This window comes from Enhydra lutris, unplaced genomic scaffold, assembly GCF_002288905.1.
Source record: "Enhydra lutris kenyoni isolate GAN:26980312 unplaced genomic scaffold, ASM228890v2 scaffoldscaffold12, whole genome shotgun sequence".
Taxonomy (NCBI): domain Eukaryota; kingdom Metazoa; phylum Chordata; class Mammalia; order Carnivora; family Mustelidae; genus Enhydra; species Enhydra lutris.
The window spans coordinates 2379832-2404948 of NW_019154096.1; the positions used below are offsets into that span (position 1 = coordinate 2379832).

At 38.4% G+C, this 25117-nt stretch overlaps 1 protein-coding gene across 1 annotated transcript in view; it reads left to right on the forward strand.

Moving 5' to 3' along the window:
- LOC111144745 (ryanodine receptor 2) overlaps positions 1–25117 on the forward strand; it is a 549385-nt gene that overhangs the window by 396247 nt on the left and 128021 nt on the right. Inside the window, 5 exon segments of the mRNA XM_022499183.1 lie at positions 5691–5740; positions 16118–16178; positions 17378–17616; positions 19108–19189; positions 24630–24760. Of these exon segments, the coding sequence (XP_022354891.1) occupies positions 5691–5740; positions 16118–16178; positions 17378–17616; positions 19108–19189; positions 24630–24760 (563 nt within the window).

A 25117-nucleotide genomic window follows, 5' to 3' on the forward strand; every position in this document is an offset into this window, starting at 1 on the left:
CCATTTACCGAAATTATCTTTTCCAATGTTTGTTTGAAAATAACGACCATTTGTGGAAGAAAATGACATGAAAATACATATTTGCCAAAGATTTCCCCTCATACCACTCAAGCTGGCATCTTAGCAAGGCTTTCTCTTTTCTCTTTGAACCCCAAGTGCTCCTTGCAGATTGATTTGTAGTTCTGCTAGGTATTTTGAGTCTGATTTTTTCAAAATTCTGCCAAAATTTAGTACTCGTGAGAGTCAATTACTCAGCAGATCTATTTCTGGATTATCAAATTGCACAGGAGTCCACACCCAGGTTTTAGATTATGTTTCAAAACAAATTTCTATGAAAGTGAGTAACCTAGACAAAGAATACAAGCTTTCCTTGGATTTGAACTTGACTTTAATGATCTGTGATGTCATGTGATGTAAGATTGCAACTAGGTTAAAATTAACCCCAAACATCTTCAAATAATGATCTTCCTCTGAAGTTGGTGAAAGTGATTATATAGTTAAGGAAACAGAGAATCCATACTTTGGCGCACTTTGTTTCCACCCACCTTGTTACCCAGAGGAGTGAGGGGCTACTTTCCAATGTGAATCCCCTCTCCTGCCTCCCTTTGGCAGGGTCTTCTTTCCTCTTGCCCCAGGAGAGAGAGGCCCATCCCTCTGCATTTCACAGGCTCACCATCCACAGGGGACTGGGAACATCTAGGGATCTAGAAGTACCAGGGCATCAAGTTACCTTTAAATGCCCTGCAGCCCATACTGCAAAGTCTCCTCACTACCAACCCCCCCACACCTTTTGTAACAGCAGCTTTGTTCCCAGAGTTGTTGTTGATAAAGATGCCACTCAATTACATACACCAAGATACAGTGCAGTCAGAGAATGTAGGAAAAAATACAATTACGCAAACTCTAGTCTTCTTCTCTCCTGTATCATGTTTTATCTCCATTATGTTTTTTTCTTAAACTGTTCCCTGACCTCAGAAGTAACTAATTTTCCTTTGCCAGCTCTCCCTCAGAATAAATCGGAAGAGCATTGCTACTCCGTGCCAGCTCAGTTAATGTGGTTTGGGGCCTGAGATACCCCCTTTTCATTATTAACACGACACCAGAATGTTTTCTATAATGTCATCTTCAGTTTTTCTCCACCTCCTGAAAAAGGGTTGGCAAATTCTACTTTTCCCATTACTGTTTCCAAAAGAGAAATCTGTCTCAAATTCCAGTATACAGGACTGAGACATACACTAATAGGAGTAGCTTAATTTCATCACAGCACCTGTGCACCAAACATAGAATTTAAGCTCAGAAATTCTGGAATGAAAAAATGAATTAAGGTAATAATAAATTATGGCACATGCAAAATGCTGCCCAGTCACTAAAACTAAGCATGCAAATATGTAATAACTTATGACAATGAGTATTTAAAAAGTAAAATATATATTTAAGTAGTACAGATCCAGAGTTTTTAAAAACCTAAATTTGTATGTGTAGAAAAATACTGGGAGGGAAGAAACTTGATTTTAATAATTGTTTTCTTTGGGGCTAGTATAGCAGATTTTTTTTTCTTACTAGTTTTGTGTATTTTTAAAGGTTTTAAAATGAAAAACCTTTTATAATCATAAAAATGTGTCTTAAAACAACCCAAATCACCATGAAACTAACAAAAACCAACTAAAAATTTTGTTTGACGTGTTAAAATGAAATCACTGAGAATTATAAATGTATGATTTCTTACCGCTTCAGTTAAATATTACTTCTGTGAATATAATAGGTTAAAAGAAAAAGAGGACAAAATAGAACCAAAAATACTGGCCCTGCCATGGTGGATAAGCAGTCATGCCTTCATACATAGGTTGAACCTGAAGTGATCGTTTTAATTTTTATTTTAACAGTTGTGTGTAGTGGCATAGCTGTGTGGGTCTAAGCTAACTTGCACGTTTAAGAACGGGTTGTTTCCATTGGATGTTAGGTGCTTCTTGGCTCTAGACATTGTGTATTTGAGCATTTACTATATGGTCAAGGCTGTGAAAAAGGGTAAGGTGTGGCCTCTGCATTTTGGGAGTGTACCTGGTAATAGCTGGGTATGTGAGTAGAGATCCAGTTCTAGAAGAGAGCCATGCAGTGCTGTGGGATTCGATTGTAGGTGAGGCCACATTGGATGGGTATGGACAGGCTAGAGATCGGAAAAAGCCAGGATGATGATAATTCACAATTGGTCTTAAAGAACATGCAGGTCACAGATTCAGAAGGGGGCTATTTTCTCCATGCAGATAACAACATGGAGAGTGTAGAATGTCGTAATTTGGGGTCAATATGAGTTACGTAGATTCCTTACAGGATGCTGCGATTGACATTGACTGCCGGGACACGGCGTCTTCTTCCTTGTGTCTTTTCAAGGTTTATACTTAGTCTTTTTTACTTGGTTCTTTAGCCCTGGGAAGCCATTGGGATACAGGGCAGTCTGGCAGCAAAAGCAGGATGGAGAAGAGTCCGCTAGCTAGGAGGCCACTGATAGCAGTGCAGGCTGTCGAGATAGAACTTCTTCCTCAGATAGGTGGTTCCACCACTGATGCATTCAGCACGTATTTCTGAAAGCCTGCCATGTGCAAGGTGCTGTCCTGGGTTGAGGATAAACAGGCATGTACAACAATGTGCTTCCTAACTCCAGAGCGCAGCTGAGTACCTGCTTCCATGGAGAGCAAAAGTCCAGGAATATAGGAGATACACATGCAGAGTGGGGCTGGATGTGGGAAGCATGGACGGAGAGAAAATCACAGGACGAGGCAATGAGTCCTATGGAAGGTAGGAAGAAGGAGGTCAACATGGCACTGGAGTTTCGATGCTGAGTGGTTGGAACAATATAGGTGGCAATAGCAAAAAGAAATGACCGGAGAACTGGTTTTGAGAAGAAGATGTTAAATTTGGTTAGGGAATCATTGAGGTATGTAAGTCGTAGCAAGTCATTCAGCTGGAGGTGCCCAGCAGAAAGTTGGAAATGAGTGTATGGTGTTGGTGGAGAGACCAGAGCAAGAAATGACATATTGGGAGTTTGTACCCATGTGATGCTCCAGGTCCTGAAAACAGGAAGGGGGAGTGGAAAGAGAAGCAAAAAGGTCTGAATAGCAAAACTTGGAGAATTATTCCATGTGAAGGGTTTTCAGAAGCGGGTTCTTGAAGAATACTGAGAGTGATTACTTAGAGAAGAGTGGGGAATGCATTGCTGTAAAACGGGATTCAGAGTTTCCCAGATTGAAATTGTTGATGATGCCGTGTACCACAGAGAGCTCTTCAGGACGGAGGTTGAAAAGCTGTTATGAGATTTGCTGATTGGCAGGTACTGAGACTATCTAGGGAGCTTTTCAGTAGAGCAGTGAAGTGAAAAGCAAAATGACAAAGCAAGGCATAAAAGCCAAGGATGTGTAGATACATTATAAATTCTTAAGAATGTTAGCAGTGATGGCATATACAGAAAGGGGATAACAGCATTATGGAAAATATTTATGGAGGAAACATAGGCCAAAACTTATAGTAATGAAAACTTACAGTCCATATAGAAACTACACTCTGAAAGTGGATGGCACAGGAGGGAAAAAAGATATAATTTGTCTTCTGGATGGATTTGGCTTTCTACATATATTTATTTCCCTCCAGTAGCATGCTGACTACTGATAAGGAACAACCAAAGTTAAGAAGCAGTTTTTACTATAAGAAGTCATTATTCTCGGACAGACTGTCAGACATTCAGTATCTCAAAAGAATGGGATACAGAGCTGTTCTGTTTTCCATCACAGCAAAATGTCCTAGGTCTGGACGAATTGGGTTAAAACATAATCCTAGTGTCATAAATTCAACATTATCTCCAAATGTTTCATGCAGATCCCAGAGAGTCTCAGTACGAGGTGTAGAAGAGGTCCCTTAAAATAGGTTGGTATACATATAGGGCTCCAAAATGGGTACAGCTCTGAGAAGTCACCACTCTCTTCAGACGGAGACAGACCTTTGTTGGATTAGCGTGCATAAGGCTCGGTGGTTGAGGGCCCCTGGAGAAAGATGTTTTTGGTTTATTGTCTTTTTTTTCTTGTCAATGTATAGCCCATAAAGCAGCTCAGGAGGCTGATATCCCATTTTAAATTCCAGTATCTACTTGAGCAGATCATTGTTTTCAAAACTTTTGGAACAGCTAGAAGATTTCTCGAGACCTCAAATTCACTTAGACATTTGTCAATGAATGTTCTCTTGGAAAAGCTAATCAATGCTCTGTATAATTAATTTTCATTCTTACCTTATTGGCATAGTTACTGAAATGAGAAATGGTAGCCAAACTTCCTGTTGAGAAAGTCAGTATCACCAATGTGATTCTCTGTCTCCTTTCTCCCGTCCTGCCACGAGCATGTGACTCCATTTTTTCCCCCATGGCATAGCGTGTCTCCCCAATCCTGGCAAGTGTATGTCCGCACACTGCTGTTCATGGGAGAGCTTGGCAAGATGGAAAGGGACAGTAAGGATAGAGCTGTTATCATTATTGGGACAGTCAGGCTGGGTGTGGGTAGCTTTGTACAAATGGATCATCAAGGCTAAAGGTCTCTACAGAGGCTGTGCTCTCTGAGCTCAGGAGTGTGTGGGGACATGGGAAACTATCATCAGTTGGAGTACGGGAGAATAGGTGTCATGGTAGAGATTTGCAAATGGCCCCTGGGAGAGGCTGGAAGGGGAACTCTTTCAGCTTGGGCTGGGAGTAGTGAAGGAGCTAGGTGTTCGCAAAGGCCTGTTGGAGTGGACTTGTCTGGTATTGGATCATGAGGGATGCGTAGAAGGGCATGTAGCAGGGAAGTGAGTGAAGGGTATTCCCGAGAAGACTTGTAAGGAGCCTACCACACTGTGGCCTGGTGGCAAGCCTGGTCACTGGCGGGTCTTGCCCTGGTTCTGGGGTTTAATGTGAGAGTTCATACCCGTGCTATCATGCTGAATGCTGAATACAAGCCACCTTTCCTTAGAATCTCCCACTACTGAACTGGGTCTAGAGGAGATAAGAAACAAACTCAACTCAAGCCTGAGCACTGAGATCCCTTGAAGTTATCCCATCTGTAATGCTCGTCAGTTGTTCCAATCCTGTCTCCCCTTCACTGTGTTCAAATTCACTGGATGCTTTGGTATGTGTGCAAGGGGTGCGTGGTCAAGGCTGGAAAAGAAGACAAGTTCAAATGATAAACATCCTGAAACTTACAAGTAACATTTTACGCCCAGTGCTCCATGCTTCTGGTTTTAAGTAATGTCCATAACAACGATGACAAAAATTCTAGAATTCCAGTGGTACATTCGGGCAGATAACATTTGTTCTCCTTGCGGTGTTTGAGTAGTTATATTCTTGTGGAGTTCATATAGATGGCTTTTATATTAATTAGCTTTGCTTCCAAATTTTTTTTTGTTTCTTTACTTATAATATGTGCTTTTTTAACCATGTTTGTTAAAGATATGCACTCAAAGATTCTTTCTTTAATACCTTTACTCCACATTCTGCTCCGAGAATTGATTCTTTCTGCGTGACATCATGTTGCTTTTTCCTGCTCATATATCAGCTGTTTATTTTTCTTTTTTTTTCTTCTTTTTTTTTAAATTTTATTTTAATTTCTCCCTGTCTTTTCTCCCTTCCCTCCCCCTTCTCCCCCTCTTTCTCTTTTGTTTTTTTCTTTTGTCTTCAGCCTATTCTGCAAACTTGGAGTTCTTGTCAGGCATAGGATTTCACTATTTGGTAAGGAGACCCTTGAAACGAATACGAGCATGGCCATCACTTGGTTTTCTTTGCCAGTTTTGCACTGTGTCGGGTGCGGCTATGTTGCATGACTGCATGTTTGCACGGCTGCATGTGTGGTCGTCATAGGTCCTAAGGTAAGATAAGGTCCTCGAGGTTCTTCGTCGGTAGCATTATCTGCGGTGAAATCAAAGATGGTAACTTCTTCGTGCTGGTCCAAAGCCCCTTTGAAAATCAAAAGTGTTTATTAGGAAAAATAAAATGAATGCAAGCGGCAGCTTCTGCCCTGTTTTATTTCAGAGGGGTGAAGCAGAACCAGGCTCTCGAATTTGTCTCTTGCCAATAGATGACAGAGTGAGCTGTCATAACTCAAAACATTTTGACTGCACTTATTTATTTTTGTAAAGCTCTTCACTCCAATTGTGCGTGTTGACTGCCTTCCAGACATGGGAGCTTCAGAGAAGAGACAGTGAGGCAAGGGCTCCACTTGGCAAAAGGGACTTTTCGAGTCCATTTTTGTTGGTGTCTGGGAATTCACATAACTGAAGTCTACCGGCTCAAGCGCCTGCTTTTGGAGAGCTGTGCGGGGTCGGGGTGGGGGGTCCCTCCCTTTCCACAGATCCTCCTCTCTGGGGGCTGTAGGACTCGAGAGAAGCTGGCAGAATCTCTGTATTCATTTCCTGCATCTGCTTTGATAAACCACAAAAGCCCACTTCAGTGCTGTGCACTCTAGGTTGTGAGACAGTGTTGGGGTCATTTCGGTCATAAAATGTTGAGTGTACTCATACAGATGTTGCAGGTTCAATTCCATTTGCAGGAAAAGCTAAGGATTATGTCATTTCTTTAAAAGCCACAGGGAATGAACTGAGGAATAATATGTGTGTGTGTATATCTTTACACACACACACACACGCATTGCTTTTAAGTTCTTTCAAGCAGTCTATTTTTTGAGAAATGATGGTTTCTGGATATAATCCCTTAAAGCCCCGTTTGGTTTCTAATTTTATTAGATCCAATATATGGTGCTCTTAAATTTAGTAATTAAAAGTTCTATTTCATTTAAATTGCCCAAGTTTTTGCATTAATGTTTCAGTTATCCCAAATCACTGGGCAGATTATCTTTAAGATAATTTCTAGTTGACCTTTGTTTGACTTCTCTTCAACATAGAAAAATTTCTGTGAACATCGTGCAGAAAGAATTGTTGTGTGCTCTTTAACTTTGTCGTAATAACAGTGGATTCATGGGTCCTCCATCTGTCTTATTCTGTGTCATTCTGATGGGGACCCCTTTCCTCAGGTGCAGTATTTGCCTTCTCACTAATGAGCATAGTAATGCTGTCTGTTGTGCTATTTCTAACTTCGTGCCTATTGCAAATTCTTGCTTTTCTATATTTCACTATAATTTTCTTTTAAAAATTTTTGAGGTACTCCATATATAGAACAAAGTACATGAATCTTCAAGTACCTTAATGATGTAGTTTGTTGAAATTTTCCATATAGATATATATATAGATAGATAGATATCAAGACAGAATATTTCCAGCATCCCAGAAGCCTCCCTTATGCCATTTCCCAATTTATAAACTTCTGCAAAGAAATTATATGTAGACCTACATTACCGTGGGTTAATTTTGCCTATTCTTTAATATCCTGTTTTTTTTTTTAAGGGTCCTATAATTGAAGATAAAGGCGTAGTAAAACTTGTCATACCTCTCAGTATAGACTGAGACTTTAACATTCATTCCATCCCTATGTGACATTGAGCATTGTATTTTAAATCCCTTAGCCTTTAAATACTATTACTCTTATTTTTAACAGGAATTTACTGGAGAACTAATACGTGTCTTCACCTTAGAAGTGTATTTGTCTGTCTTCTTTATATTATTCTAGTCTCTCCTGTTTTCGTTGTTTCAAATTCGCATTGACATTTGCCTGCAAAGTAATACAAATTTCAAGAGGTCTTCCTTAATCAAACATTTTCTAATACAGACGCATTAAATCATTGGAATCTTTAAGCTTACCCATGCTGTCTTCACACTTGACAGTGATAACCTGACTTTAGACATTAATAGAATGTCCTGGAAAAATAAGGGGCTTCGAATCGGAAAACCTAGATGTAAGTGTTGTATTTTGGAACTAGACCAGCTGAATGATTAGATGAGGGACTTGGCCTCTTGAACCCTTGTTTTTGTTTTGTTTTGTTTTGTTTTGTTTTGTTTTCATTTTTAATGTAGGTTAAAATGACTCCTAATCTTAAAGTTCCGTTGCACATAGCTGATCTAATGTAGGGTAATGAATGGTCAAATGCTGTGGAAACTTATAACTTTACAGCTTTCAAAGGTAAGGGATCCCTGGTCTCATTTGCCCAGTTTTTATTTAGATAAATCAGACTACAGATGAACCAGACTAGGGGACTTGGCTATTTAAAGTACCTGCACCGTGAAGACTTTATAATTTGCCCATTTCCAGTATGAAATGGAAATGGTATGCCAAGTGTTTTTTTGGCTTTTTTTTTTTTTTTTTTTTGATGTATAGTTCTGCCCTTGTGTATTTCCCTAAAGAGAGAGACCTAATGATATAGGTGTGGTGGTCCTTTATAGTCCTATTAATCTCTTATTTTTTAATTTTCTCCCTTCTTTTACATGATATCATTTTTCTGTATTCTGATGGATAACACAATGATGGTCAGAATGTTTTTCCTGTACTGACTTAGTTCATTTGTTTATGACTTCATCTAAGGGTAAATTAAGACAGTTTAAAGTGGAAGCTAGCAAAGAAATACCTGGGCTTTGTGTCTCATGAACAATGAACAAAGATGGAGATGTAGAAAGATACACAGTAAACTTCAACGTATCAGGGAGGTGGGTTTGGAAACACGAGGCAGAATGTTAACATAAACGGAGAAACAAAATACTTGTGGTGAGTTCAGGGTTTGATGAGTAATGGACTACTTATTCCAAGCTGGCTACCAAGTTGTCATTATACCTCCAGACTTCATCCGTAGTTGAAACTTACCTGATTGAAGATTTCCCCAATATGGACTTCTATTTGTGTATATATTTTACCTATTTTAAAATATGTTCTATACACTGAGGCACACTGAGAATTAAAGTGATCAGTCATGTTTTTAATGCTTCATATATTCTTTTTGAGGTGCTTAAACCATTTCATTTTATATTTGAAAAAGGGAAGTTTTTTAAAAAGGGGCACAAGCCCCTTTCCCCACAGAACAGTAGTTCTGGTATGTCCATTCCACTACTTTACAGAAAAAAAATAAGAAATTAGTATCTTCATTATATATATAGGCTTTCTGTTTGGATTCTGAGATGCTTGCCAGTGATTGTAAGTTGGTGCACTCTAGTGTTTCAAAAAATTGGTTAGGGCATGGATATGCCCAGGCAAGTTGAGAAGTGGGAAGGATTCCATTGGCCATTTTCAAGGACCCATTGTTGACTAATGGAATATTGCTTTTAATCCCGTCATTTTCTCCTGCTTTTGCTAAGTGGCAATTCTGATTACTAATGTCAAGGCAGTTAGAAAATACAGAAGCCTTCCTGTTCCAGCTCACTGAAGCCCTTCAGTCAGGTTTAGAGGAAGCAGAATCCATACCTAAGCCTCCAGCAGCACAGCAATCGTGCCACAGGTGTCCGCATATCAGGGCTTCCTAAGGGCTCTATTTTTATATGCGAAAATAAATCTAATGCCTTAATGACATTCATTTGGCACCTTCATTCAGTAAACACTCACTGTGTTCTGCTGTGTGGGAGGCACTCTTTCAGGCTGTGGGGATAGGAAAATGAAGATTCCTACACCTGTCCACTACAGCCAGGCCAATCCAGGTGTCGGTCACCTGTCCTCCTCTGAGAACAAACTGACCATTCTGTCTGCATCCCCTCTTGCTCTTCCAAACCGTGCTCCACAACAGTCTGATCTTCCCTGAACCCGGTGTCTCCTGTCTCACTCCTGAAAATTCAGTGGCTTCCCTTTGCTTGAAGATAAAAGTTCTCAATCTGGCCGCAATATTGTTTCACAAAATATTCCCTGTGTACCATTCCATCCTCATTTCTTGGCACGTTCTTGCTTGCTCTCGATGGTTCCACCTGAGTGGGCCTCTCTCTGCTTCTTGAAAGTGGTGTATTCCTTTCTGCACCGGGTCTTTGCACGTGCTGTAATTCTTGACTGGAATGGGGTCTAGCAGTCACCTCTCCCGTCCTCCACACCCACCATGGAGTAAGCCTCTCATTCTTGACCTCAACACAAATATTAATCTGTCAGGAAAACCGTCCCCAATCTCCCTAATTTCACTCCCTCCCCTCCTATTACAACATTCTCACAGCTCCCAGGACCTTTCCTTCATCTCGGCGATAATGTCACCAGATTGACATCTCTCTCTCTCTCTCTTTCTCTCTCGCACAAACCTCTCAGCTCACTGAGGGCCTATTCTTGTATCTGAGGTCTGACACATAGTGGGTATTTTATCAATATCTGATGACTGAATGAGTGAACCAACTAGGTCCTACCCTCAGGAAGCCTATAGTCTAAAAGAGAAGAGCAGACACTAAGAACAAGCCAGCACGAACTCTTGATTTGGAACTTTCTTACATTCATGAGTAAGTGAAATTTTACTTTTTTTTTTTTTTTTTTTTTTGCTTATGAGATTATTAAGAAAAAGGTAGTATCCAATTATCCCACAATTTATAAGAATCACATTTAAAAAAAATTATTCCTTAAGCTGTCCAAGAAAACCCGTAGGGCACTTAAGCTGAAGAAGTAACACTAAAGTAATGACTTTTCAAACATGACCATTGAAGCTGACCAGTAGTGATCATTTGAGAAGCCTGGTACAAAGCAGTTGTCAATTGGAGGCCTATTCTACTTTCCTATTTTCTGGTGAATTTTTAACGTTATTGACGAGATAGCAAATTGTCCAGAGTTACTGGAGAGTTTCCAGATGTGATGGTGTTGAGACTTCTAGGAAGGCCTGGACTCCAGCAAGCACTCAGTAACATAGCAAGCATAGGACCCCAGAATTTCTTCAGGTTGGACCTCAGCGACCCTAGACCCATACATGGCCTATCATAAATTTCATTCCAGTATTGACAGCAGGGCTTCATTTAAATATTGTCCTATATTTAAATGAAGCAGTAGTTCTTGTTAAGATGTTGGGTTTTCTCCCACCAGGTGGGGAATGCCTGATTTGAACTGCCGCCTAAATCTTCATGTTCTGTGTGGAAGCGTTTCAGGAGTAAAGTTACTAATAGATTCGATTCTCTCAGTTGGTGTCTCCCCCTGATTAAGACATTAGTGGGTTAGGTTGATGTTCATTCATCTGTCCTCTGCTCACCCCCAGAACCCACTGAGGTGTTTACAAGGAGGACTGCTCTCTCCTGTGAAGAGACCGTAGAAAATTAGCCCATGTACGTGTTATCCCTAAGAAGGCTCAGATGGTGCTTTCTTTTGTTTCCTAGGACACAGAATGAAAAAAGATTTACTTAAAGTCCTCAGAGTCTCTGAGGACAGTGCATATCTGAGAACTGAACCCATCGTTACGCTGGTTATCTAGTAGTTCAGTTACGCACAGTCTGCTGCTTTCTGATTATTGCTGTCATCACTAGAGGACCACTAAGGTCTTCCCCTAACATCATATTTCTGTGGCTTGATGACACTATACATGGCAAAGACAAGAATTTCCTGGATTTAACTTTTTTTATATGTTATATAAAAAAAACCTATTTCGGGGTGCTTGGGTGGCTCAGTGGGTTAAGCCTCTGCCTTCAGCTCAGGTCATGATCTCGGGGTCCTGGGATCGAGCTCTGCATCAGGCTCTCTGCTCGGCAGAGAGCCTGCTTCCCCCTCTCTCTTACTTGTGATCTCTGTCTGTCAAATAAATAAATAAAATCTTAAAAAAAAAGAAGCTATTTTTAATAAAACTAAAAAAAAATAACCTATTTTTTACAGAGAGATACATTCAGTCAGCAATACCAGAATTAAAACCCTGTAATAAAGATCATATCAGAAAATAGTATTGGAGCAATACAGATGTTTCTTTTCCCTGGACATATCTCTATGAGAGAATGTCCTGATTTTGGAGTAAATAAATAGAATATGTAATTATGTAAATTATATTTTCCATTTAACTGAAACTTCTTGCCAAGTTAAAGTTTCAGTAATTCAGTAATATCTACTAATAATTCAGCAATGCCCCTCGTTATTTTTTTTTTTTTAGTTTTTTTTTAAATTTTTTAATTTCTTTGACAGAGAGAGACAGTGAGAGAGGGAACACAAGCAGGGGGAGTAGGAGAGGGAGAAGCAGGCTTCCTGCCAAGTAGGGAGACCGATGTGGGGCTCAATCCCAGGACTCTGGGATCAAGACCTGAGCCGAAGGCAGATACTTAATGACTGAGCCACCCAGGCACCCCAAACTTTGCTATTTTTATTTATGAGTTATAGTATTGTGTGAGAGTTGGTACAATGATTTTTAAAAACTGGATGCTTGCCATCTGTCGCTCTTAGACTCAGGTAAAAGTTACGATTTTAATGATGTACCTTTTATGTTTACACACTGATGCAAACCCTGTCTTAAAGACAAACAGGCCATCCACAGGTGTTTCCTTAGGTGTTTAGGGGTGATGCAGGTATGCTTGAAGACAAGGGAAGTAGTTTTGACCTTGAAAGAGCATGAACTGAAAAGTATCAAACTTTTGGTTTTTTAGTCTAGTCTGAGCCGTGAAGTAATTACATGTAGTTAAATACTTGAAAATGCAATCATCACTTTAAAATTTTACCATCCTACTACACTTTCACTTGTCTTTCCTGTTCTTACTGATAACATGATTGACATTTCTGGTGAGATTGATCTGGAAGCCTTAAGGAAGGCAGGATGCGGACAATTCTTATTTTATTTAAAACTCCTGGGGCATCTGGGTGGCTCAGTGGGTTAAGCCTCTGCCTTCAGCTCAGGTCATGGTCTCAGGGTCTTGGGATCAAGCCCCGCATCAGGATCTCTGCTCAGCGGGGAGCCTGCTTCCCCCACTCTATCTCTGCCTGCCTCTCTGCCTACTTGTGATCTCTGTCAAATACATAAATAAAATCTTAAAAAAAAAAAAAACAACTCCTACTACAAGATTTATCTCTTCAAGACTACCCATTAGTTGGGCTTTTTCCTCCACTGACAGAACAGATGCTTTTGCTTGGTCTACGCCACGAAATGTTGAAGATTCTGTTAATACCTTTCCTGTGTTTGTTAGGGTCCTTTATCCATCATTTTTCTTACTGAGGTGTTGCCATTCAGAGTTATACGGCACTTTACATGGAGCACAGGGAAGTGTGTCGGTTCGCGGAGCTTGGGGCTTGTGAGTCTGCAATCACAGAAATTTCACATTTACCACATGACCTGTAGAACTTTTCTGGCCACTGGTATGGTTTCCTTGCCTTCAAAACCCATAAGATTCCAGTGAATGCCTACTGTGGGCCAGACGCTATCCTAGGGGCCGACCTACAAACAGGGAACAAAAGTTCCACCTCATGAGTGGGGCCCTTACGAGACTCTTCCTTCTTACGAATGGAGGTTCAAAATACCCCAACCACTCTTTTGGAAAGGGGCACGGCCAGGATTGGGACAAAGTACAAACACTGGTCATCTATACGAGGAACCAGCAGACTGGAAGGGAAAGGGAAAAAGAACTGAGTTTTGGGTTTGGGTTTTTTTTTTTTTTTTTTAAGATTTTATTTATTTATTTGAAAGAGAGAGATCACAAATAGGCAGAGAGGCAGGCAGAGAGAGAGAGGGGAGCAGGATCCCTGCTGAGCAGAGAGCCTGACGCGGGGCTCGATCCCAGGACCCTGAGATCATGACCCAATCTGAAGGCAGAGGCTTAACCCACTGAGCCACCCAGGAACCCCAAGAACCATGAGTTTTAGGACCAGATTAAGGGGCCAGCTTCTCTGACTTGGCGCTCAATAATGGTTGCACGTTGCCTTGTGTCCCGTCTTCCTCCTGGGCCCTTCTCTTTCTCCTTTTCTGTGCTATATTCTCTTTATCTTTCCTATTTGCAAACAGCGAAGGCCCTGAGACCTTTTGTTTTTTGTATTTACGCACATGGTAGCTTATTTCATTCAGGCCCACAATTTTTGAAAGTCTCCATATGCGTATCGGTATGCTTATGGTGCTCCAGCTCCGATCTGTTCCGTGCGTCCCAGATTTGTGTACCCACTGCCCATTCTGCCTCTCTACCTGAGATCAGCAGGCTCATCACATTCAACCTGTCCAATGCAGAGCCTGCACCACCCCCTTCTCTCTCCTTCGCTCCTTTTTGGTGCTCTTTCCACATCGGGAGATCTATCACCATTCACCCAGTTGCTCATACAGGTGGTCACCCAAACAGTCTTGTCGTTCAATATCCTTGACTCCTTCCCCTCTCATCTCACGTTCAGGCCATAAGCAAATCTTTAAAATAAATTCTAAATTCCATCAGTCCTCTGATTCTAGATGACTCTAGTAGCTTCCTAACTGGCTTCACTTTTGCCCTTCCACAGTTTTGCACATGGTGAATTAATCCTTTTAAAATATAAATCAGATTCCCTTCCTGTTCAAAACCTTAAGAATTTTTCCCTATTGCACTTGGGGGAAAAAAAAAAAGTTCTTGCACTGGTTTCAAGACTAGAACCTGGCCACTCCCTTCCTCTCCACTTCATAAGGTCCCTTCTTTCCCCCCGAATCTTGATCATGCATCAGCCACCTCCACTTCCTTCCCTGGAATACCAGCTTCATTTTCTGCCTCAGACCCTTTGCACATTCTGGCCCCTCTGTCTGGGTCCTTCTCCCAGATCTATGCACAATTCCTTCCTTCATTCAAATCTCTGCTCAGGTACCACTTTCTTAGAAAGGGCTTTGTGACCACTCACCATATTAGTCTGTCAAGTTGCTCTAATCCCTATTCCCTGATATAGATAAATAGTAATTATATAACATATAATATAAATTATTTAATTATACATAATTAACATAATCTACAAATATGAAATACTTTCTTTAGTGTAGCCTGATACTATGTTTCCAATTGATTTTTTTTCTTAATATTTTATTACCTGTGTCCCCCATTAAAATGCAAGTACCATGAGAACTCTCTTTCATGTATTACTGGGACTTTGAGAATGCCTAGTATTTGACAAATATTGTTGAGTGAATGAATCATTAAATGCGTAATACTTCTATGGACCTCAGTGGAAGCTCTAGGACTGCCACTATGATCAATAGACAAGGACATACCAAATTCTGCCTTTCTGCTTATTTTGCCTTTATTATTATCAGAAATTCTGAGACTCAAGGCACAAGATGAATGGAACATTTCACTTAAGAACTCAGATTCTAGCAGTGAATACCTTTTTTTTCCTCCTCATCTGTATCAGATCACTAAACTGGCTTGTCCAGATTCCAGGGTAGTTGTTAATTTTCATGTATATTTAATTCATTTTAGGATTTTTTTTTGCACAAGGAGTATAACATTAAGAAATGTTGCAAAAACTTATATCCCAATGGAAGTTGTTAATCTCTGGACCCAGGAAATGACTATATATTATAAATAGGAAAGTATAAAATGAGGAAGTAACTTATCAGAATGTCTTGTGAGTGGTCCAGTTCGTAACTTTGGATTCATCATTTTGTGTATTTGCTCTCATGTATCTTTATCACAAAGTAGGATAGACATAGTAATTGTATAATTCATATCTTTGTACTTTCTGACAAAACATGCCAATGAGAATGGGTAAATTTCATCTGACTTTCAAGAAAAGTCATTCCCATTTCAAATCTCTCATAAGAAGAGGATTTAACTTTTCAGCCACTGATGCTTTTATTTACCAGACAGTTTACTGGTTCTTTTCCACCAAAGACCAAAAACATTCAGGCACATTAATTCATCTTAATGCAGTTGGTTGGAATCAGAAAGCAGAGTCACGTGGGTAATTAAAAGGGAGTTAAACTTATTAGACTTTTGGCCCACCTCCTTTTATAAACTTATGAGTTCCCTTGAAAAGCTGACTCACAACTTGACTGAGAAAGAAGACAAGCCAGTATGGGGAGGCGGATATATTTGAAGAATTCAATAAAAACACCTCAGCCTGGCACAGTGCTTTGAATGCTTCTTGAGTATGTCAGCTCTTTGATGAGACATGCTTTCTTGCTTTTCTCCTTACATTTGCATAACCACTTTTGAGCAGAAAACCTGCATGATTTCAAACTTGAGTATCAGAAATTCGTTTTAATCAAGTTATTATGGAATTGTACCATTGACTAATTTTTTGGTACACAAATCTTTCTAGAAAAGAACAATGAGAAATCCTCAGCGCAATTTATACAACCTTTTGTTTCCTCTATAGGAAATGATGCCACATCAATTGTCAACTGTCTTCATATTTTGGGTCAGACCTTGGATGCCAGGTAAGTGGACACATTTTTGTCTACGTGGCTGTAGGAGTGCCACGCGAGAATAATAAGACTCACCTTGTCTCTTGATTTTATTCTTTGGAATTATAATAAAGACTTAAGTGGGGGTGAAAAGAATATTTCATAAATGACAGATACAATGGCATTTTATTATTTCTAGGATCTTCTCTAAATTGTCATTCAACTTTCAAGTAATTGCAGTGGCATCTAGATATGTCATGGAGGGTTGAATTGGGAATGTATCACGTGCAAGAGAAAGGGTGAGCTCCGACTTCAGAGGTCTTCGTAGCTTCTGGGTCTGGTACTGTTGTGCTCCGCATTTGTGATAACATTTAGCTTTATAGGAACAGGGTTTTAGTCTTATGTTATAGATGAGTAAAGTGAAGCTTAAGATTGCATAGTAAGTGTGGAAGTAGACCAGTACCCAAGTGTGTGTACTTTCTACTCTGCCCTCCTGGCAACGTGACTGGAAACCCGACAGGTTGCCTAAAAGCAAAACCAGTGTATCTCACAGGGTTGATTCAGACTTTAAGCCATGCATGTATTTCATTTATTATCCAGGATAAATCTAATTAAGAATTCCTAAATGTCTCCTAAAGAGGAGATGCCATGATGCTATTTACTGTCACATTTAAAATTTTATGTGAGACATTTTGTGTGATAGATGAAGAAAAGTGATGCTATTATATACTTTGATTTCTTCCTAGACATAGTGGCATTAGAGGGTGACTTCTGTACAAAGTTCCTCCTCTGGAGGCTCGTTTAGCTGACTGCTGCACTTAAGGCACAAAAACATCTATCTCATTTGATGACTTGGTTGAGCTGGGATTCAATGTTTCTCTCACACTCATTGCCTCAGGAAACATTCTGGTTGTCTTGGATTTAGGATTAAGTCAAAGGGCTCGAAAACTGTGGTTTTTTGTCAGAGTATAAAACAAACACTCTCCATATTTGAAAATGGTGGTAGAAAAAACAGAGCATTATCACTGACTTTGGATCAGGGTCCTAATTACGTGGACTGCGAGGGCATTCAGGAAAGGTGACGGGCTTACAGAGCCATACTGCTCTGAGTTTAAGTACACTGGAAAAATTGGGAGTGAATTAAAAAGATTTAGTTGACTGACTGTAATGGGTAAATAGAGGTAGAAGCATGTTTGATTTGTATCCCACTTGCTCCCTTCTTTCCTTCCTAGGACTGTGATGAAGACTGGCCTAGAAAGTGTTAAAAGCGCACTCCGAGCTTTTCTGGACAACGCCGCGGAGGATCTGGAGAAGACCATGGAGAACCTCAAGCAGGGCCAGTTCACCCACACCCGAAACCAACCCCGAGGTGTCACTCAGATTATCAATTACACCACGGTGGCTCTCTTGCCGATGCTGTCATCATTATTCGAGCATATTGGCCAGCATCAGTTTGGAGAAGATCTAATATGTATGTAAATCTGTTACTTAGAGTCTCATTATCTAATAGTACAATGAGAAATCATAAAAGCTCCATCTAGTTACTGAAACCCTGCCGACTCATTAAAACGCACATTTCTTTTTTTGTTTTTTCTTCTGCACAACATTATTAGGTTGGCATTTGAGTTACAGAAACCATTTTTATAGAGTTAGGTCCCCGAGTCACGTGGATTCCCAGAAAGGAACTGTAAGGTCGTGGCTGTGGGCTCTCACTTCCACCTCGTTGAAGCCCAGGTTCCAATTTTTACTATTTCTGTGTTCTCTTCTTCCGTGGAATTTTCCCAGTGCAGTTGAAGCATGGGACATGCAACATTAAATGTTTTCGAATTATCTCTGAGTCAGGGCTGATTGTTTCCACAAGATGTGTGACCAACGAATAGGGAGATGACGGCGACAAAATCTGTGTAAATCATTGGTCTACTAGGGTGGTTCACGTATTTTTTGTTTATAGGTTTCAGTCTATTTTCATGGGGGATTTAATCAGCTGTTTCTGCCTGGAACCATAATTCTTAAAAAATATCCACAGATTGCTCAAAACAACGTGAAAATACAAATAATATCAGACCTGTCCCAGTTTCCTGCTCTCCTGCTGATATGAAATGAAAGAAGATGTAAGCCCTTATTAAATAGGCACGTGGGTCTTCAGGGCAGACACACCTACTCAGTCCCCCAGCCTTGTAGGTCTCCCAGGTGAAGCAGAGCTCTGGGTGAAAACCACTGCTTTACTCTGTGGGGAACACCACTACTACTCACTAAACATTTCCTTAAACCATTATAGGAACATTGCTTACAGTGCAGAGTGGATGTGGGAACATCTCCGGAACACAGGAATGATTTCTCCATTCCTATCATGGTGGACTCTTTAAGAAATGGTAGAAGCACTGGAATTAAAAACCCAGGGTTCTTAGGGGGTTTTGCCTCTTAAACATGTCTTCTTGCATCATAGATCATGTGTAACATTTTATTTTATTTTCTTGCATCACTTTAGGCTTGAGTTACCTATGCCTTTAATGTTGGGTCAGAAATAATCACTAACTCACTACCTTCTCCAACATTGTTTATTGTTTGCTTAGGGGTTAAAATAAAAGACATAGTCTTTGTATCCCTTCAGAAGAGGAGACAGAATCTGCCCCTCCTCCCAGACAGTCTCATGCTTAATTTTATTCTCGAAGAAATCCTTTTTTCTTCTATCTAGAGAAAAATTATAAAAAAATGTTCTTGAGGATGTTCTCAATAATTATACTATATTCTTTGGAATGTTTTCAGCTCCTTAAAGCAAAGGATTCAGTTTGGGAAATAGTTTTTATATTTCATTTTACTTATCTATTTGTTCTAATTTTGCTTTTTTTAAGTGTTGAAATATTAGCATACCCTCAGTATGGAATTTTGGTTTCAGCCTAAACTTTTTAGGACAACATATGAATAACAAGTATTTTTTGTTCTTGTTTCTGTTTTTCCTTAGTGGAAGATGTACAGGTTTCATGTTACAGAATTCTGACTAGCTTGTATGCTCTAGGAACCAGCAAAAGTATTTATGTGGAAAGGTAAGATTTAAAAACTTTAACTTTGTATTAAAGCTGTTTCAAGATTTGATTCAAATCTTTGCTTTATCAGTTTTTCCTTAGTTAAAAACTAAACAACCAGATTAATATATTGAATTCCTTGGGAGTAACAGAACAATCTTTAAGCTGAATTTGAATTGATATAATAAGATTCAACCAAATTTTGGGGGGGGGGAGGTAAAGCAATAATGGTAAAGCTAATATAAAGATTAAAGAGGGTGTTTATGAGTTTTATGAAGGAGTCTGCTGGAACAGTTTCTCATTATATGTTTGAAAAGCAAAATGGGCATGAATATCGGCAGTCATTAGAACGAGCTTTACTTTTTCATGTTCTCACGTTCAAGAGGAAGAGATTATCAGATGATGTGGACAGGTCAAGATAAGGACTCTCCACTACATTGAAGATAAGAGGTCACCGGTGATTCCATTAAAAGATTTCTGTGAAAAAAGAGAAGAGAAAAAGTTTTATTAAACTGTTAGACTAAAGAAAATGACATTCAGAGAGAAGACTGATAAATAAAATTCATAAATGAATGGATATTCTGATGGAATAATATTGAAAAGATGTAAATTCTCCCCAAGTAATCTATAGTTAACTGTAATACAATTTCAAGTGGAAATTTGCTTTTTATTGAATTTGACAAAATAATTTAAAAGTTGATTTGAAAGAATAACTCATAAGACTAGCCAATAAAATTTTGAGAGAGGACAAAGTGATGGAAGGGTACTCATTTGGCCTACCAGATATTACAACTTATAAAGTATCAATAATTAAAATATGGTTGCAAGTGCATAGAGATAGGACAGTAAATCGATGTAAAAGGATAATTCAGTTCATGCTACATATTTTTTACCAGTTTTTTTTTTTTTTTTAAGATTTATGTATTTGTTCTGGGGAGCGTGAGTGCATGAGTGAGCATGAGAGGTGGGGAAAGGGGCAGTGGGAGCAGAAGACTCTCAAGCAGACCCATGCTGAGTGCAGAGCTGGATGCTGGGCTTAATCTCATGACCCTGAGATCATGACCTGAGCCAAAATCAAGAGTCCCAAGTTGTGCCACCCAGGCACCCCTTACCAGCCCTTTTAATTAATCTCTATTTTCATATGATTTTTATGGCTTCAAAATATTTTATACTAAGGAATTTTTATAATTTATTGAAATGTTACTTTATTTTTGATTTGCAGGCTGTTTTTCTCATTTCCATAGATAATGCTAAATCTACATTCATAGTTTTCTGCGTATATTTCTTTTTATTTATTTTAGCTATAATCTCGGAATTTAGAAATGTGGGTTAAAGAGTAGTAGACATATAATAATTATGATACACATCTCACTGTCTCTTCAGAAAATTGATTCAGTTGACACTGTCAAGTTTTATAACAGAATCCTTATTTCCTCACATTTTCTTCATTTCTGTTACTCTTTTTACTATTTTAAAAATATAACAGTTAAGGGGCACCTGGGTGGCTCAGTGGTTGAGCCTCTGCCTTCGGCTCAGGTCGTGATCTCAGGGTCCTGGGATCGAGTTCCGCATCGGGCTCTCTGCTCTGCAGGGAGCCTGCTTCCTCCTCCCTCTCTCTCTCTCTCTCTCTCTGCTTGCCTCTCCACCCACTTGTGATCTCTCTCTGTCAAATATATAAAATCTTAAAAAAAATAAATAAATAAAAAATAAAAATATAACAGTTAAAAATGGGGTTCAGTTTGTCTTTTCAAATGTATTTCCCTAATTCCTGGTTCCTACCCATTCTTTCTGTGGTTTGTCATTTTTCTTTATTTTGTGAATTACCTTTCATATCTGTTATACATTTTTTTATTAATGTGTTGTTGATGAATGAATTTTATTAATTAAAACTATTAACCTCTTGCCTGTTATTTCTACCGTCTTTGTGACTTTTAGCATTTTCATAACTTCATAGTGATTATATATAAAATCATGTACAGATAATGTTTTATGACATGGGAATTTTGATTTTTATATAACCTATTAATTATCTCATGGGTTTTTATTTCCCTTAATGTAATATTTTTAGACAGGTTATACCATACCTATAACAGTTAAATTAAAATATTTATTCTCTTAGGTTTTTCATTCTCTTAGTTGTTTAAATTTAGCTTTTTAATCCTTTGCTCATTCAATAAATAAGGATTAAATGCCAGGTTCTCTGATACAGCAGTAAGCAAGATAGAGACCTATTCTTTTTTTTTTTTTTTTTTAAGATTTTATTTATTTATTTGACAGAGAGATCACAAGTAGGGAGAGAGGCAGGCAGAGAGAGAGGAGGAAGCAGGCTCCCTGCCGAGCAGAGAACCCGATGCGGGGCTCGATCCCAGGACTCTGAGATCATGACCTGAGCCGAAGGCAGCGGCTTAACCCACTGAGCCACCCAGGCACCCCGATAGAGACCTATTCTTAAAGAGCTTATACCTAATGGGGAAACAGAAAACAAAACAAAGTGGAAAATGTCATACTGGCACGTTATCGTGTGTGAATAAGCAGACAATAAAGAGAATGACATGGGGTACTTGAGAATGTATGTTTGAGAACATGATTTTTTTTTTTTTTTTGAGAACATGATTTTTTTAGAACTTTCCTCCATTCAGTGGAAAGCAGGTAGTAGATTAGTAGATAAATCAGGTATAAATGGGTCTGTGTCGGATAGCTTCCATTTTCTCTATGAAGTATGCCTCAGCCAAGTGATGGTTGAAAAAAGGAAATGTAAGAAGTAGGCAAGTAGAGAATGTCTGAAGTGATCCTTTCTGGAGTAAGAAGGGAATTTACTAGAAATGAATCTAAATTTCATAGTTCTCTTTAGTGTTACGTGGAATTTAAATTAAATGTCTAAGATCATCCACCACCTGGAAAGTATTGATTTTTAATTGAAATGTAGCTGGCATACAATGTCACATTAGTTTCAGGTATACAGGTAGTGATTGGACAGTTGTGTACATTACTCTGTGTTCACCACCTTAAATGTAGTTACATGTATCATCAGGCAACACTGTTACAATATTATTGATTGTATCCCCTATGCTGCACTTTTCATCTCTGTGACTTATTTTATTGTTTTTAAAGATTTATTTATTTTAGAGAGAGAGTGAGCGCAATGAGGGAGAGGGAGGGAGAGGCAGCTGGAGAGAATCCTCAAGCAGACTCCCCATTGAGCGGGAATCCAGACCTGGGGCTCAGTCCCACTACACTGAGATCATGACCTGAGCCAAATTAAGAGTCAGACACTTAACTGACCGAGCCACCCAGGTGCCCCTCTGTGACTTATTTTATATCTAGACGTTTGTGCCTCTTAATCCTCATTAACCTATTTCACTTATCCCCCCAACTCCCTCCCCAAATAGTGATTTATTAAATATTTCTTTTATTTGCTGATTTAAAATGAAACCATCATATTCTGAGGTAATACATTTACTAGATTGTATTTTTAGAACCTCTGTCCCATTCTGTTATTTGATTTTTTTTTTAAATGATTAGATCATTACCGTGTGGCCTGAATTGTTAGTAGTTTGTGATACATTTTAATATCTGGTAGTCCAGACTCTCTCATTACCTTAGCAGGGCTGCTGTTGTTGCTCTTGTTACCTCTGTTTTGTTTTTGTTTTCTGGTTGTTTTTTGGGGGGAGGGGGAGGATTGGATAAAATTTGGGATCCTTTTGTTAGGTTCTAAAAAAAGATACATGTTTTTTCTTTGTTTGCAATTATAAAGTCATTTGGGGAGAACATAAAAATGAAAATCAAAAGATGAGTGAAAGATATTTTGAGAAAATGAAGAAGTAACACTATAACTTGAGAAAAATGTAGATATTGGGGTGTCTGGGTGGTTTAGTCACTTAAGTATCTGGCTCTTGATTTCAGCTCAGGCCATGATCTCAGGGTCGGGAGACTGAGCCCCGAGTCTGGCTCTGTGCTCAGCATAGAATCTGCTTGAGATTCTCTCTCTCCCTCTCCCTTTGCCCCTCCCCGATTCATGCTTGCTACCCCCCCAATAAATAAATAAATAAAATCTTAAGAAAAAAGGAAAATTTAGATATTTTAATGAGTCATCTAAAAAAAAATTGCTATTTCCAGAATACCAACACAAATGATCAGAGTTGGTCTGAGAATTACTAGTTGAATCAAAATTTTAAAGTAAATTATTAAATAGGTCACATGAATTGTTAATGAAATAAAAGGACTCGTCCAGTCAGATGTAAAGGAATGAATTATTTTGGAGTCATACAGGAAACATTTTAGACTATTAAATTCTTGAATAAATATATCCTCATTATTTTCAAACATTTGTTGAACTCGTAATATGTGCCAGAAATTTTGTAGTTCTGCATCCTTAATTTTAGGTGAGGAAAGCAAATGAGTAATTTTCCAGTAGTAATACAAGTATTAGGAATAAGTTTGGGACTCAGTTCTGTCTGAATCAAAGCCCTGTAGCCCTTGTAATTTCTTGGTATCCTAAATTATTTTTAACAATGAAATGTTATTTGATGTTTGAATTAAACTCTATGTTATTCAGTGTCATTCTATGAAGGGACATTTTCTCGTAGCTGACTAAATTTCTAATCATTTTAATTTAAAATATTAGAAAATCAGACCTTGTTAATTTTAAGTAATCATATATTTTTCAGTTAGAAATTTAGAACTACCAAGTGAATTATGTAATCTTTTCTTAATTACATTTTATTGACTTTGAAAATAAAACATTTATACACAATAATTTAAGAAGGTCATAATATACCAAAATAACTCTCAAATTGGTCTGCATTTAATAAACAATGTGCCAGTGAATCCTTGGATGCCATAGGTAACCAAGGGAAAGAGGGGATATTTGTCAGTGGCAGGGACAGCTTTGGGTCATACCCTCGCCTAAATCAACTGATCACAGCATGAATCCTTAAACCTCTTCCATCCCTTAAAAATGATAAGTCAGTTTTGAGTGTTATTAATAGTTTTTGACATTTATTATGTCTCACTATTTTTTAGCTACCTGAAATTACTTATACATAGTAAATTTTCAAAATATTGTTTTAGTATATTGGTGTGAATCCCTTATTTTTTTAATGTTTATTAATGCATTTATTCACCTACCAAGAATTCTCCACTAGGTCATTGTGTTTTTAAAAAAGATGTGAAGAAAGAAAGCAAAGCAAAAGACATGTCTGAACTTGTGAAGGGATTTGACAGGGACTTTTGTCTTTTTTTTTTTTTAACAGATAATTTAACCTTTTTTTTTTTTTTTAAATGGCAGGACGGTGCTATTGAAAGCATATGTTGTTTTGCAATATAAAAATTGGATTTTGGAGTTAATTTTATTGGTAGCACTAGTAGTATCCCTCTTGTAGGTTAAACTGGTTAATTTTACTCTAACTTCAAAGTCATTCACTTGGAAGACATAAAAACCATAAGTGTTTTCCACTTGCAGGCAACGTTCTGCATTAGGAGAATGTCTTGCTGCTTTTGCTGGTGCCTTTCCTGTAGCATTTTTGGAAACTCATCTCGACAAACATAACATTTATTCTATCTACAATACTAAGTCCTCACGAGAAAGAGCAGGTAACACAGAAGCATGTTCGTACTTGAGATATGAAGTTGAAACTTAATGACATTTGTTTTATTTTCCTACATTGATTTTTTTTTAAATGGGCCATTTCAGTTTATTATCTCCAGTGATGTTTGTTCTTAAATATTATTTGGATTTTTTTTGGAATGTTATATAGTATTCTCATAGTATCTACAAAAGAAAATTCATTTAATTTCTTCTAAGTTAATGAATCACAGACAAATTAACACTCTTAAAAATAAGACAAAATAATCAGCAGAAATTGAAAAAGTAGGTCAATCTGATCTCTGATTCAGTTATCTCTAATAATCAGTAAGTACATGGTGTTCTTATTTGTTACATTTATGGAT